At 33.5% G+C, this 16,994-nt stretch overlaps 1 protein-coding gene across 2 annotated transcripts; it reads left to right on the top strand.

The window, feature by feature from the left end:
- The first annotated feature begins 12,696 nt into the window (after window positions 1-12,696).
- LOC105791367 (uncharacterized) lies at window positions 12,697-15,962 on the top strand. 2 transcript variants are annotated; one of them, XM_012619412.2, is made up of 4 exons: window positions 12,697-13,037; window positions 13,165-13,241; window positions 13,378-15,455; window positions 15,529-15,962. In XM_012619412.2, exons 3-4 carry the CDS (start codon window positions 13,481-13,483, stop codon window positions 15,669-15,671), a joined length of 2,118 nt encoding a protein of 705 aa, XP_012474866.1. In that variant the 5' UTR covers window positions 12,697-13,037; window positions 13,165-13,241; window positions 13,378-13,480; the 3' UTR covers window positions 15,672-15,962. The 2 variants fall into 2 exon arrangements, with proteins under 2 accessions (XP_012474866.1, XP_052490256.1); XM_052634296.1 differs by lacking the exon at window positions 13,165-13,241.
- The last annotated feature ends 1,032 nt before the right edge of the window (window positions 15,963-16,994 follow it).

The following is a 16,994-nucleotide window of genomic DNA, read 5'->3' as shown; positions in this document are numbered from 1 at the left end:
TATTTTGTGACAGTCAAAGTGCCATCTTCTTTACAAAAGATCAAATGTTTCATGAGAGAACAAAGCACATTGATGTTCAGTATCATTTTGTTTGTGATATTATTACTCATGGTGATATTGTTGTGAACAAAATTAGTACTCATGAAAATCCTACAGATATGATGACTAAGTCACTTCCCATAACCAAGTTTGAGCATTGCTTAGACTTGATTGGTGTTTATTGTTGAATTTAAACCCTTAAGGGGTTTTATGGAAGAAGTTGAGAACTTGTTCATTGAGAGTTCGCGATGAAGAACTTGTTCATTGAGAATTCGTGTCAAGGTGGAGATTGTTAGAATTGAGTGACCCAAATTCTTATTAAAATAAAATACAGTGGTAAAATAAAATAAAAGTAAAATCCATATAGAACTACACTTCTTTTATTTGATTTTAGAATAAAGTTTTTAAACCTTATTAAACTTTATCTATTTGATATTGATTAGAATAATGTGTTTCAATCTTACTACACTCATTCTAGCCTATAAATAGACATAGTCTACTCTTTTGTAATCATTCAATTCAACATAGTAAATTATCTTCTCCTCTTGGTTTTTTCTCAAAAGGGTTTCCATGTAAAATTTGTGTGTTCTTTATTTTTCTTTCTCTTTTCTTTGCGATACATTATCATTATCAACGTTCTATTTTTATTTTTCACATGAATAATATTACTTTACATTAATTACATAAATTAGAATTATATTGTACACCTGAATATGTTAAAATGCTTTAATTATTATTTTAAAATTTTATATTATAATATTTGAATTGATAAGTTAATATATTTTAATTATATTTAATAATTCAAATAAGAAATATTATTTTACTCTAATTATTGTAATTAAAATGCAACATTTAAGAACTAATTAAATATTAAATGCGTAAAATCACGTGCAATGCATGTAACATTAGAAGATAATATATATAAAAGCAAGAATTTCAAGAATCTTTTGAATTGATCATAATACATTTTATTATTCACTAGAATTTTTACACACCAACAATGTGAGTGAAAGCAATTATGTAATAAATTTATAATATATTGTGGAAAGGATTTAATATTACTTTGGTTGAAATGATAAAATTAGAGTGAAAGTTATAATATTTAAAGTTCAAATCCCATGTGCTTGTGTTTTCTAACCCAATTGATGGGTGACACCAACTCAATAATAATATCAAATAATAGTATTGATTATATTATTAATTTAAGTTTAAAAATAATTTATTAATATATTTGTTGATGGCTTTTTTGGTCCCTCTTCATGGAGGCTATCCTTCATACTTATAAGGTACGATTCCTTGATGTTACAAGCTAAGTGTAACTAGATGCCATACATAACAACACGTTATCCCCTTAGGATAAACACGTATCTTTAAAGTTATCCTTGTTGAGATCCTGTGTAACCTCCCAAACCTGGCCTATACGTTATGATTAAATTGAGAAGGCTACATTAGCCACCGAAATGGCTAAGCTAACTTACGCTACTTTTGAAAACCTTAAATAAACTTATTTTAGAGAAATCGTAGTTGTACTTTTAGTTAGCTTAAAGGCATTCATTCATTAGGTTGTGCATACTTAGGATTCATTTTATTGTTGATATTTTTGTGTTATGAAAACTTTTTATTGTCGTTCTTATTTAAAAAAGAACTCGATGTTAAATTAATGTAGCGAAAAAGCCCATTGTTCAAGTCATTTTGGAAACGTAGTTGCCTTATCGGTTTATTTTTCAAAAATGGTTCCTTTGCAATGCAACGAAAAATAGGGAACAATGTCAAATTTTACTTAAGTTCGATATCATGCATTATCTGGTTATTATGCTTGAGTAATCCATGCATGCAAAAATCCCAAAAGAAAAGTTATCAAGCCACAAACCAGAAGTTATTAAAAATTACAAACCAAAACTAATAGAGATTGATTAATACTTATAAAAAAAATAATCCGAGGTCCAAGGTGATTTTCTGAATGCTGAGTCTGATCCTAATTTTGAGGTTTACCTGAAAAGTTAAGCACTATTGGGGGTGAGCTTATGAAAAGCTCAGTGTGAGCCGAACAATTATTTAAACGGACAATAACATAAATATCGAATACAGTGAAACATACTAGCATTAACAGAATAACACAAAACCATCATTGGAATTTCATAACATTACATAGCCATTATCAAATTAATGTCAAACGGTGTATGAGCATGGGTCATCATTCATTCGAGTAACAATATTCGAGTAACAATCATTAATTTCGACAACATTCAATACAAAAAAATACAATACATAGCATAAATCAATAACATTCGAATATATCGTTCAAATGATGTAATGCAAAAAGGTTCTTACCCATACCATCCACTCCACACCACGAGTTCCTTAGAACCCGTCATTCGAACTCTAAAATAATATGGGCTTAAGCCTGTTGTGGTTAAAACCATCGATAACAATATGCAGAAAATTCTACAAGTAAAAATACGATAAATCACCATTCCCCTCGATACTTGAGGTGCAGTGTGCTGACTATGAATAATGCAAACTTAATATGCCACCGGTACTCCACTAAACTCCTCCATCAACCACAAAATCCCAACCCAATGCATATGTAATATGTCACACAATCTCATACATAATCATATCTCAATACTTTTCACATTCATTTGACATGCTCGGCATGTCCTCAATAATCACATACTTTCAGTAAATGGAGACAATGTTCCAATCTTTCAAATTACCATTGTGTTGGTATCAATTAATATCGTTCAATTTCACATACTTTACAGATTTTCATTGTGCATAAATAACACCCTTTTCAGTACACAATATAAAAAATATCTCATGCGTTTAAATCATACATAAGCATAATATCTCAACACATTATATCATTCAGTAAAACATTCTCATATCTCATAACAAATATACAATTACAAATTCAATCAAACATTCCTACTATCAAACTAGCAATTTTGCCAACATGTCAATCTTTTAAGGCTCGAAACATACCTGGTTCGGCCACTCACAAAATCAATAATTTGGTTATTAAGCCAATCTAATCAGCAAGTTAATTTATCAAATATTACATGATATTTAACATTTTCAAACAATTTTATTAGTTTAAAACCTATACCTTATTTTTCGCTTCATCGCAGCACACTAGTGAATCTTTCAATTTTCCTTAATCATTTCTTAAACGAACCTAAACCGAAATTCAGTATAAATTCAATAAATTTACCATTAAACCAGCCCCAAACTACCCATTTATGAGTTCAAACCAATCATTGAAATTATAACTATTTTATGAATCCAAACTAGTTGGATTCCTTACACTGTATCAATGCGAACCGTACGTACAATCGTTCTTCGCCTTTATGGATGATTTGGGGCATTTGGGTTAGCACATAATTCAATAATATACTGAAAAATAAGTAGCTAGTCAATGATTAAATTCCTTCATTTAATCAATTCATAACATTTACCAAACAACTATCTCAAAATAACAAACTAATTATCCTTAATTAATTAGCTAATTGATCAATTGCACTTACGCTTCACAATTTGTGGGATCCGATTAGCTAATTGATCAAGAACGTATCTCCCTAACTAACATGTGATTAAAGGTTGATTAGGAGGATTCAAGAACACTATTTAATTTTGGAAAAATATGGGCAAGACCCAAGAAACAAAACAACCACCTTTCTTGAACATAGGCACATGCACCACCACCTATGGTAGCCAAAATTGAGACTGAATTTTAAAATGGTTTGAGATCTTATTAAAATCTAGAAAAAATATTTGAAATCAATTAAAATCCCCCAAATTCCAGATCTATAAATTTTGGTTTTTAATTGATAAGATTAATCAAAAAATTGAAGAGAAAAGAGATCTTACCCAAGCTAGTTGAGAGAAACGGCAATGTCACTTTCGTGACAATGTTCGGGATCGATCTTGGGGTTCAAGATTTTATATTTGGGGCTTATTTAGATGAGGATAAATGGTAGCAATATATTAAAGAAGATGGCGCACAATATTGATGCAAAAACAAAAAGAAATAGATGGTAAAATGGGAGGTGTTGGCGATGACAATAATGGGAGAAAAAAAGAAAATTGAAGAAAAAAGAGAAGTGGAAGATGGTGACCAGCTAGGGTAGGTAAAATTTGAATTAAAGGCTGAAAAATAAAATAAAGAGTTACATTTATACTTAGGGTTCAAGGGTATGGATGACACACACATTAAAAAAATAAGAGATTTTACAAAATTTAATTATTTTACGAGGGAAAGCATTCGAACTTGGGACCTCATTTAATTTCCATACTTTCTCATATTTCTTTTAACCATTAAGATTCTTCCTTTTTCTTGAAATAATATTTATTTTAAAAACAAGGCATGTCACATACTAGGGTTTAAGGCAAAATTTGCAAAATAATAAAAATGATGCGAGAGAAGGGATCTGAACATGGGTTTCAAGAAATGTTTCAGTAACATTTAATCAACAAACCAATACATCATTTATTTTCTAAAATGCATAGATAATCTCAAAAATTAAGGCATGAAAACTCTCTCTCGATTTACAAACTCGATTATACTAACCCCCAATTTTTGGGATGTTATATCTCGCGAGCTAGCGAGGAGGTGAGCTAGTGGAGTGGCGAGCTGGATGACACCCCTTCCTTGATTGGGTCGGATTCCGAATTTTGGATTTTGGGTTTGTGAAATATTATTACACAAAAATTTTTCCCCTACTTTGTCTAAGAAGAGTTATAAAGTGATTCTTCTAAGACAGATTTACATGCCTTAATAGTGTAATTGAGGGCTTATGTGAAAATATGGTGAACTGTATATTAAAAAATTAGGCGAGCTGCACAACAAAAATTCAACGAGTTAAACCGTAAAAATATAGCAAGTTATACATTGAAAATACAACGAACTGTATAGCGAAAATTCAATGAGTTGTGCTTTAAAAATAGTGCAATTGGTACTACAAAATTCAATGAACTGTTTAAGGTTGCAATCGTAAATCGGCAAACCATAATATTCTAAAAATCTTGTAAGTATGAGGTTGCGATTATAAATTGACAAACCGTAAGAGACACAACAAACTATAAAATAGAGCTGTAATCTTAAATCGGCAAGCTGTGAGATTCGAAAAATCTCTAAATTGCTAGGTTGAGAATCCTAAATCAACAAACTATAATATTCTAAAAATCTTGTAAGCAGAACGTCGTGATCATAATTCAATAGACCTTGAGATTCTTAAAATCTTATAAGTAGAAGGTTGTGATCATAAATCAGTGGATCATAAGATTTTTAAAATCTTTTAAGCAGAAGGTCGTGATCGTAAATCAATGAACTGCAAGATTCTTAAAATCATCTAAGCAAAAGGTCGTGATCGTAAATCAACAATCTTTAAAATGCTTAAAATCTTGTAAGTAGAAGATCCTGATCGTAAATCAACGGGTCGTAAGATTCTAAAAATCTTGTTAGCAGAAGGTCGTGATCGTAAATCAGCGGACTGTAATATTTTTAAAATTTTGTAAGCAAACTTCATGCTCCTATATCGAATCCACTTGTGGGAATCGTCCACGGGTTCCCCTTTCATCCATTTTTTAATGTAAATCTCAAGACAATCTTAGCTTAAATTCATTTCCAGTGGTGCTAAGGCAGCACCATTGTGGTAGCATTGTTGATGAATCTTGGCGGATAAAATGAAACAACTAAGAAAGAAACCATTCTTGCAAGGAATCATATGGCTTTTACAAAAACTCTCAATCATCCTATAAGATGGATTTTGTAGCTTAAATTTATGTTGCAAAGCTTCAATACATCCCTTCCCTGTTCTTAGAGTGTCTCAAAATAGCAGCCATACAATCTGCCCTTCGCAAGGAAAGAAATCTCATTATGGCATGGAAAGACCAATGATCAGTAATCTTTTTATTATTTTTCAAGTAAATGTTTTTACCAAACACTTTGAAATATTAACTAAAAAATAGTGTAACCAAAATAACCAAAGATGACCCAATCAGACTTTACAAATTCCTACCTCTATCTAATACTAAGTCCAGTCTTATCCCAATTTAACTAAACCAAAGAAATGAAGAAATTAATTATTTGATCCCAAAATATCAGCCACGTCCTACTATGAAGCAATGAACACAATTATTGATTCTTCGAGAATTACATCAAGTGTCATCCACTGAAGTATTTCAAATGAAGGATACTATACTTGTCACACTCGGTTTCCTTTAAATTAGGAAATTGGGAATAATTTAGGGGTTAAATTGAAAAAAGCCAGAAGCTGACGATCTCTATTAAAAAATTAGGAAAATTTAGTAACAAAATTGGACATGATTGAAATCCAAATTTGGTTCGGTTAGATTAAAATCAACTAGTTCCTTAGTGGGAGATAAAATGATTACCAAATGATGGTTTCTATAAGGTTGATAACCGAGCGTGAAGGGTTATAAATAGCTAGGAAATGACTTCCTGGGGAGGCTTCTTCTCAAATATGTTTCACTTTTTTCTTTTTTTTCATCTTCTTCCTTAGTTGCTTCGAAGAAAAGATAATTTTGGGAAGCTTTGCATGGAGTGATGATCGTGGAGTTTGAGTCAGAAAAATAGATAACCCAATAAGCTAGTATGGTTCTTAATCCTTTTGAGTATGTAAGATTAAGAAAATGAAGTTAAGGATTTTCAAAAACCTCTGTAAGGGTTCTGTATGTTTCTGGAAAACTAAGTTTTAAGCTAATAATACTGAGTTTAACTTATGATTTTGGTTTTCATACTTAGCTACTAAGAGAATGAAAACTTTGGCGTTCGAAAAAACTAAGTTGATAAGGCGAAAAAGCATCAAGTGAGTTTCTATACTCCATTTCAGAGATGCTGTATGATTTGCATGAATCAGTGTTAAGTCCAAAATGAGTTTTATGATGTTGCATAACCTATGTTGCTTGAGAATTTTTCCAATTCTGGTTTTGTTTCTTAACAGAAAATGGAAATTTCCACCAATTCAATCAATTTGCAATCTGAAGCTTTAGTTCAAACTCAATATTCGATTCAAAACTCAATGTTGCTGGTGGCAGCTGCTGTAAGCCACAATGAAAAACCTACAAAATTTTCGGGACAGAATTTCAAGACTTGACAACATAAAATGTTGTTTTATTTGACCATGTTGAACTTGGCCAAATTTTTGAAGGATGACCCTCTTACTGTTAAAGAGGGTGAGGTAGATGAAGTTACTGTTTTCACTACTATTGAAGCTTGGAAACATTATGATTTCCTGTGTCGAAACTACATCCTAAATGGATTGTTGGATGCACTGTATGAAGGGTATAGTGTTAAGAAAACAACTAAGGAATTATGGACATCATTGGACCATAAATACAAAACCGAAGATGCTGGAGTTAAAAAGTTTTTAGTTGCTAAATTCTTGAATTTTGTAATGATTGATTCTAAACTAGTTGTGAATCAAGTGCAAGAACTTCAACTGATCATTCACAGAATTGTTGCTGAATGGATGGTGATAAGTGAATCCTTCCAAGTGGCAACCATTATTGAGAAGCTGCCTCCTGCTTAGAATGACTTCAAGAACTACCTAAAGCACAAAAGAAAGGAAATGTTAGTGGAAGATTTAATTATCAAATTTCGGATTGAAGAAGATAATAGAAGTACGAAAAAAGGCTCAACAAAGCAGCAAATATCAATGGTGTTAGGGAAAACTTCGTAGAAGTCAAGAATGACTTCAAGAAGGGAAAACAACTTCAGGATGAGTCTAAATTGGGACTAAAAGGTGGCGTTTCCAAGAAGAAATTTTTTTAAGGAAACTGCTTTAATTGCAACAAGATGGGGCACAAGTCATCTGACTGTAGGATCCCAAAGAAAGAGCTAACGAGGCCAATGTTGTGGAAGAAATTTCCAAGGAAGTGTCTGATATGGACTTATGTGTCTAACATATGCAAGAACTATAAATAATAATGTTTCTTCTAAAAGGGGAATGTTTGTGAGAAAGGGATATGTAGTGCAATCTCTGTAAAAGCAAAAACTATAAATAAGAATGTTTCTTCTTCTTCTTCTTCTATTTATATGTTTGAGTCATTTAATTTATTGCATGGTTGACTCGGACATGTTAATTATGTTACTTTACATAAATTAATTAATTTAGAGCACATTCCTTCATTTCACATTAATGTGAAACTTGTGTTGAGGAAAAATTAACAAAGTCTTTATAAGAAGTACAGAACCACTTAATCTAATATATAGCGATGTTTGTGACTTAAATTTGTTCAAATGAGAGGAGGGAATAAATATTTTATTACCTTCATTGATAATAGCACAAAATATTGCTATGTATATTTGCTTAAGAGCAAAGACAAAGCTATAGAGACATATAATCTCTATAAGCAGGAAATTGAAAACCAACTTAATAAAAAGATTAATATGGTGAGAAGTGATCGTGGTGGTGAATATGTTGAATCATTTGAATATTGTACACAATCTGGCATTATTCATGAAGTAACACCATCATACTCTCTTCAATCAAATAGAGTAGCCGAATGAAAAAATTGATCTCTAAAGAAAATGATGAACACCTTGCTAAAAAGCTCTGGGTTATCACAGGAAATGTGGGGGTAGCTTTTCTATGAGTTAATTGCCTTTTAAATAAGATACCCCACAAGAAAAGAAACAAGACACCATATGAGTTATTGAAAGGTAGAAAATCATCCTACAACCACTTGAAAGTGTGGGGGTGTCTTGCTAACGTAATGTATAATGGTAAGTCGAGACATATGCGTTGTCGACACAATACCTTTAAACAACTAGTCTCAAGTGAAGTTATCTCTATTGATTTTGTAAAATCAAAAGATAACATTGCGAATCCATTAACTAAATGCTTAAATTGAGATCATGTTGATAAAACTTTGAAAGGAATGAGACTAAAGCCCATGAAAAAAAAGGGGCTATGTGAAGGAAAACCTTACCTAGTTGAATGGAGATCCTAATATCTAGGTTCAAAGGGACAACCAATTGCATAGACCTTATGAGGTCACTGTGGGGGTTCTTATCCCAAGTCTGTTCCTATGATTTAAACAGTGACTGAAAATTAGATAGGTTAAGCAATGCTTTTAATGACCATTGTGTGTTTCGGTGAGCCGAACAACATAAGTCACCTATGTGAGAGTGAAGTGGGGCCGCTTCAAGGAAACTATTGGGGCATAGTTTTCTTAAACTCTTGCAGAACCAGAAGATGTTCACAACTATATGAACATACCTATGAGAACTAAAACCTTGCCAATGAGGTAGTTGTGTGAGGTATATCATCGTTTACACAAACGACATAATAGTTCAAGGACATCACGTCTACTGGTCAGCTAGTAAAGTAAATATACTTTTACAATGGAAGGTTTAAGGGTGGATGCCTACTATCCTATACAACTATCGATTGTAGATTCTATCACCACATCAAGTTAATGTTTTTCCGTTAAAACTATCAATTTTCATTTATGTGGGGGATTATTTGAAAAATTGTAATTTTTAGAAACTTTGAGGCATATTCTCGATTGGTAAAGGTGGAGAGTGGAATCATAAAATTATGGTTTTATATTCTACTCCATGAGACCTTTATATCAATATATCATATGCTCAAAATGGTTGAGTGATGAATGAGAAATTGATGTTCAAAGTAAGCTATATGTGAATATTTGTTGAGGAAAAGAAAAGCTTAGATCCCACATTGGTTAAATACCACGTGTGAAATGTGTATATATATGAGAACCCACTTGAAAGGTGATTGAATGACTAAGCTTGAAACCCTGCATCGCGTGCAGAGGGGTGCAGATCCAAACCCATCGGGGTTGGGGCGCACGTGACGCAAAATGTAGAGCCCAAAATGGGCATGTGGATATTTTTTCCTCAGCAAATATATAAAATTTGATTTTTTTTTTAAAAAAAGGACACATATCCTGATTTTATTTTATTCTAATCAATTTGATTTAATTTTAATCAAATGGATTTAATTGCTCCTTTAATGCAGATTTTGTATCCTTATTCATGGATATTTCCAAAATTCCTCCATATTGAATTCCTATAAAAGGCTAAGACTTCTTCAGAATTTTTTGAATAATCACACTCTCTCACACCGAGTTTATTTTGCTTTACAAAATTTTTCTCTTTTCCTCTCCATATTTCTAACGTTTTGATGATAGAAAAAGGCATCGTTTGTTCGTTGATCATTGTAGAGATGCTACTGCTCCGATCATCGTGTTGTTGTATCCTGAGAGACAGTCGACCAACGTTTCTCCAAGTACCGTAGGAGCGGCCGAATTTGTCTTAAGGAAATTGTATAAAACATGCCTCAACATCTAGTAAAACTCGATTCTTCTTTTCGATTTCTGGTTTTCGTTATGTTATTTATTGGTTTTTCGTATCTGGTAATTTAAATATAAATTATTCAATTTATATTTTATTTTATATATAGATATTTATTTATTTATATTTATATATTTGTTTGCTAATGTACTTTGTCCAACACATACCTGATAGACATATCCACGCTATATACAAATGGAGCTACCCAAAGAAAAGTCTACTACTTACTCTTCGAGAGATTCAAACCTAGATGAGTTCTATGAGTGAACAATACTTGACCACCGGGCTAAATAGGAATTCATGAGAAAAAATAGTTGAATTCACCATTATTAGATAATTTTCTTTAACGCTTCGTTTTGGAACTTGAATTTAAAATTTTAAAATTTAATTTCAATTATGATATAAATGATAAGAATGTAATATTACAGACAAATTAATTAAGATTCAATCTAGTATATATTAAAAATATAAAAATATAATAAAAATTTCAAAATCAAGAGTATAAAACCCAAATCTAAATTCTTAATTCTTAATTCAAAAGGATATTATTTAATTATTAACAAAAATCTTAATTTTGAAGGTCACCAAATCCTGAGACGGTTGAATTGGCGGCCAAAAGCTAGAGACGTGCCGCCCCTCTCGGCTCTTCTTTTCCCCACTTAAACCACTAACCGTAGGATAAGATGCTGCTGATGTATATAATTAATTTCTCCAAATTTGTATTATAAGAATAACCCAATAGGACTACTGTCATGCGGGTCATACCATTTGTCACATTTGGAAAAAAAATAATATGCAAAATTTTAAATTAATTAAATATCTTCATCACAAAGTGAATTACTCTTCAATTTTTAAATATAATAATCGCTCTAGTTTGCAAAATACTCTCTTTTCCATGGATACTTTTTGTTGTATTGAAGAAATTACTTATATAGTAGAAATAATAATAAAGTTTAAGTTCACATGTTCCAAATTTCTAATATTTTTTATATTTGAAATTTAATCTATTTATTTTAAAATTTAAATCTAAATGTGAATATCTTAGTAAGTGAATGTCTATCAAGATCATCATTTATATAAATAGAGACTTCGATTGATCAATAAAATCGTTCTCTCTTTTCTCTCCCATTCTCTTTGTTCTTTACTCTTTGTCTATTTATTTTATAACAAATATCATTAAAAATTTCTATTAAATTTGAGTTATTTTTTGTGACATGTCTATTAAATTAATAGTTTTCTATTTCAAAATATCAAACTAGTGAATTTAATAAAAATATTTTATGGTGTAGATAATAAGTATTACCTAAATTTTGAAATTTAAATTTAAAAATATGAAAAATATTATAACCTAAAGTTTAATATGTGAAGGACATGAAATTAATGAGAAATAATTATATTTGTGTTTCGAGTTGGCTTTTTTTATAGGTTAATACCAAGTTTCACTAATCAAATTTATTATTTATCCGAAGTTAAATTTGGTTTAGACTCGTCCATGGGTGGGTGGGCCGGGCCCGGAAAAAAAATTTTGGCCCGACTCTTAGGCCCGGGCCCGGTCCAAAATATGGGCCTAAAATTTTTCCCAGGCCCAGCCCTGGAAAAAAATAATAAGCCCGAGCCCGGCCCGGCCCGGCCCGATTTTTAATAAACACAAAAAAATATTTTAAAAATTAAAAATATATTTTTAAAGTATTTTAAAATTAAAAAATAAAAATAAAAATATATATTTATTATATTCGGTAGGGCAGTAGGCTCGAACCAAAAAGTTGAGCCCGAGCCCAGCCCATTTTTTAAACGGGCCTTATTTTTTTACCCAAGCCCATATTTCGAGCCTATATTTTTACCCGAACCCTCCCATATTTCGGGCGGGCCGTCGGGCCGGGCCGGGCCGCCCGGCCCATGGACAGGTCTAGGCTGGTTCCTTAGCTCCTTTTTAAAATAATAATTTCGCTGGTAATTATTCCAAAAGAAGGCGGGTTGAATAATAAAAAGTTCACCCAAGTATCTTTCATCTCTTTGTACATGAAAGAAACAGAGATTAATTTAATATTTATATTCTACACAATCACATTTATCATTTATTTATACAAATATCTGGGAATTGTAATATAATTTATAAATAAAATTATGTATCACGATCACGTCATTATTGAAAAATATTATTTTATATATTTATATAAAATGGCAGCTAAAATCCTTGCCAAACGACATCGTACAGGCTTCTATTTCTTTTTTTCCAGGAAACCAACCGTCAGGCGTCCGTTGACGAGAGTAACAGTTTTTTGAAAAAAAGAAATGAAGCATGGGAAAAGACGAAAATCGCGGAGAATATTTATAAATAGATTAGAAACGGATACTCGATGGACGTGATTTTTGAAGTTTATAGTTGACTCTGGATAAACATGTTGTTCTTTGTTGTCTTTTATTTTCTGTTATGTTATTCCATCTACAGTTATTGTCCCTTGTTGTTTTCGTTACAAAATGTTTTTTTTGAGAGATTTCAGGTTCTTGGCTTGGTTGTTTACGTTTCCAGCTGACAGTTTTTTATCTTCCTATAATTCCCAAACATTCAAAGCTTTAAGATTTCTTTTCTAAAAGAACAAAAAAAATTGGTCGCGTTCTTTAATCCAGGTGCTATTTGACGGATATTGCTTGAATGGTCAGCTTTCTTTTCATTTCATTTCTTTTTTGTTAGCACATCATTTTCATTTTCATTGTTGATTTTTTTTTTGTGTTTATGTTCTCTTCTCTTCTATGGAATAAAAATGGAATATTTTCTTCATCAGATCAAAATTTTGGGATTCTAGAAGAGAATAGTAAAAAGGGAAAGTTGGCGTTGAAAAGAGAGACTTGTCACTGAGAGGTCTGCATATATGGTTTAAAACATTTACTTTCCATTAAGGCCCTTAATTTTTTTTTTTTTCTTTAAATATTTCTTGGGATCATCCCAATATGTGGTTTTGGTTAAATAACCATTTTAAAAATATATATATGTGCAGGCCTGGAGTTTGGGGGCTGTTGATTCTGGGGTTTCATCTCCAGGATTAGACAGCACCCTTGTGATTTTATTCGAAGGGAGTTGTCCATAGAGTTTGGTTTTAAATGGAGCAATTCAGGCAGATTGGTGAGGTTTTGGGAAGTTTGGGTGCTCTCATGGTTTTACAAGATGATACTCAAATCAATCGACGCCAGTGCTGTTTATTGTTTGATATCTTCAGTTCGGCTTTCAATACAATCGCCGAGGAGATAAAGCTGAACCTCAAACTAGACGAGAAGAACACCAAATGGAACGCCCTCGAACAACCATTCAAAGAGCTTCAAAGGATCTTCAAAGAGGGTGAAGTTTATGTCCGACAAAGTATGGACAAAAGAGACTGGTGGGTTAAAGCAATCAACCTCCACCAGAACAAGGATTGCGTCCATAACCACATCCACAATTTGCTTTCCCACTTCCCCGTTGTCATCGAGGCCATCGAGACGGCAGGAGAGACAGCAGGGCGCGACCGAGGCGAGATGCAAAGGCGGGGAATTGCTCTCAAAATGAAGTACGACAAGGAATGGAATGACCCCAAACTTTTCCAGTTCCGATTTGGGAAGCAATACTTGATCCCTCAAGACATTTGTAGTCGTTTCGAGAGTGCTTGGAGAGAAGATAGATGGAATCTTGTGGAAACTCTAAGGGAGAAGAGCGGTTCGGAATCCACAACCAAAACTCAGCAGCGTCTGGCTGACTTGTTGATCAAGAAAATCATTGGATCAGAGGGTTGTGTTGGCAAACTCTTCCCAAGTTCAATCTTGAATGGAAGGGATTACGTAGTGAGGCGACGAGTTGGGGGACAGTACAAGGAAATCCAGTGGCAGGGTGATAGCTTTGTATTGAGAAACTTCTTCGGGGATGTTGAAACATCAGCCTCTGAAATCTCCACCCTTCTTTCACTTTCACATCCCAATATATTGCAATACCTTTGCGGGTTCTACGATGAGGAAAAAAAAGAAGTATTGCTGGTTCAAGAGCTGATGAACAAGGATCTTACTTATTACATGAGTGGCTCCAAACGGAGGGTCTCGTTTTGTCTTCCTGTCGTGGTTGATCTCATGTTTCAGATTGCAAGAGGAATGGAATATCTTCACTCACAGAAGATATACCATGGAGATTTAAGCCCTTCTAATATCTTTCTCAAAGCTAGAAACAGTACTGGCGATTATTACCAGTTGAAAATCTCGGGTTATGGTTTATCCCCTGTCAAAACTACCACCGGTTCTTCTCTGAAACCGAATGAGACCAAGCCTTGCATTTGGTATGCTCCGGAAGTTTTGCAAGAGCAAGAGCAATGCCTGCCAGGGAATGCCGCCAGCTTTAAGTACACGGAGAAAGCAGATGTTTACAGTTTTGGGATGCTTTGCTTTGAGCTCTTGACTGGGAAAGTGCCATTCGAAGATGGACATCTTCAAGGGGATAAGGTGAGTCGAAATATTAGAGCAGGGGAGAGGCCTTTGTTTCCCTACACTGCGCCTAAATACCTTGCCAACTTAACCAAAAGATGCTGGCACTCCCGTCCGAATCAACGTCCAAGCTTCTCATCGATTTGTCGGATTTTACGATATGTAAAGAAGTTTGTCGTGATGAACCCTGACCATGATGAGCCCGATGCTCGATCACCGGTCTCAGATTATTGTGAGATAGAGTCATGGTTCTTGAAAGCGTTTGCTGCCAATGGGAGTTTCAATTCATTATCAGTGGCACAAATACCGTTTCAAATGTTTGCTTATAGGCTTGCAGAGAAAGACAAAACTATTTTGAACAGCATGGATAAGAATGGAGAGGGAGCAGCCTCAACTTCCAGAGAAGACATGAATTCAACAGTTGATGATCCATTGATAACAGCTAGTGATGCAAAATCTGCGGACTCTGATGGAAAATCGGTGTATTCTGAGATTCAAGAACAGAGATCAATCCATTTGGATTCAACGCCACAAAGGAGATCAGTTTGCAGCCGGATTCCAGAGAAGAAAATTTTACAGATGAAGAGAAACAGTAATGTGAAGGCGGCGAGAAAGAGTACAGGCCATAAAGATGGTAATTTCTACTTTCATTTTTGCACACTAACAAATTCCTCAACTGAAGCAAGTGTTGGAATATGATTATGCAGGGATACCAAATGGAAAACCTACACAACCGCCATTACCTCGTGTTCAGAGTGTAAAGAATGTGAGAGTAAGTCGGTTAAAATCAATGACGAGGTCGTTGAGCACTGATCGGCTAAGATTAGCAGCTGGTGATACCTCGGATTAGCATACATTAATCAGAGGTGAACATTGTACTATATTTATGATCCATTAATCGCCATACTCATGAACAGGGTTGCAGGTATTCTATCAAACATTTTGGCCAAAAGAAACTGCGTCTTCTTTTCTATTCTTTTTTTTTTTTTTCATTTTTTCATCATAAACTTGTAGTTACAATAATAGCAACACTTTAGTTTTATCGTTGGATAGATGCATTTCGTCATTAATACCCATTTTTCATATTGTTTTATGAAGGTTTTTTTTCCTCCTAAATACAGTCTTAATCTTTCTTGTTCAATTTTGATGATGAAAATCTTCTTTTCAGCTGTGGGCTTGTCAAGTATGATCTATTTTTCTAAACATTTGGCTGATTTCTACTAGAAAAGTTGCAAATAACTTAATAAACAAATCTTCTATAATTGTTGAGTGAAACCAGTTTAAAAAATATGGCAACCAAATAACGAAAGAGTTATACGCTTGATCTTACAGCCAAAATTATCATATACATCAAAATCTGTAGATTTTACAGGGATAAACCATTGGCAACATAGATTGATAGAATGTTAGTTACAACAAAATGAGAACCATAGAATCCCGTAAATTATATCATAAACAAGCCCAGTTAAAAGGAATCTTGCTCCAGGAATCATCATGGTGGAAAGCATCTCATAGAAGAGTTTTCTATCTCAACTTTGCTTTCCCATATTTACTGTTGAGTGTTCTATATCTTGGGGACCATGGTGGCATCACGACATTCCAGGTTCTTCAGCCTGTGAAAGTTTCAGTGGAATCTCGTCCTGCCCAAATTTTGATGATATGGAACCACACTCATTTTGTCTGACTTTACTCGGCCTAGTCTATTCTATGCATTAAAGCCCTATAATATACTTGGCCTGAACCCAGGATGGCTTCACTGCTTACTGATAAGTTTCTAGTAGAAATGTTGGCAACCATGAGGTTCTAAAAATGAGAACAAGCTATCAAGCTTCTCCTTAAATCATCTGCAACACTTTAATACATCCACTAGAGTTTGCAGCAACAACCATGTTTGATTTCCTTCTCCAGAAAACACTTGATACAAATAGCAGTTTGTCGGGCAAATTACCAAAAAAAGCCCTTTTTTTTCAAAATTTACCGAAATGGGCCCTTTATGTAATTATTTACCGGAATGGTCCGTTTTCCGTGAAATCGCGTCCACGTCAGCGCGATGTCAGGGTACGCGCCAGGAAATCGCGTCCAAGTAAGCACGATTTGCTGACGTGGACACAAATCGCGCCCCCTAGGACGCGATTTCTCGACGTTTATGAACAGTTTATGTTCTTTAGCTTGG

The sequence above is a fragment of the Gossypium raimondii genome, chromosome 8, assembly GCF_025698545.1.
Source record: "Gossypium raimondii isolate GPD5lz chromosome 8, ASM2569854v1, whole genome shotgun sequence".
Classification (NCBI taxonomy): domain Eukaryota; kingdom Viridiplantae; phylum Streptophyta; class Magnoliopsida; order Malvales; family Malvaceae; genus Gossypium; species Gossypium raimondii.
Note: the sequence above shows the minus strand (reverse complement) of the source record. Positions and strands in the feature narration are given on the sequence as shown.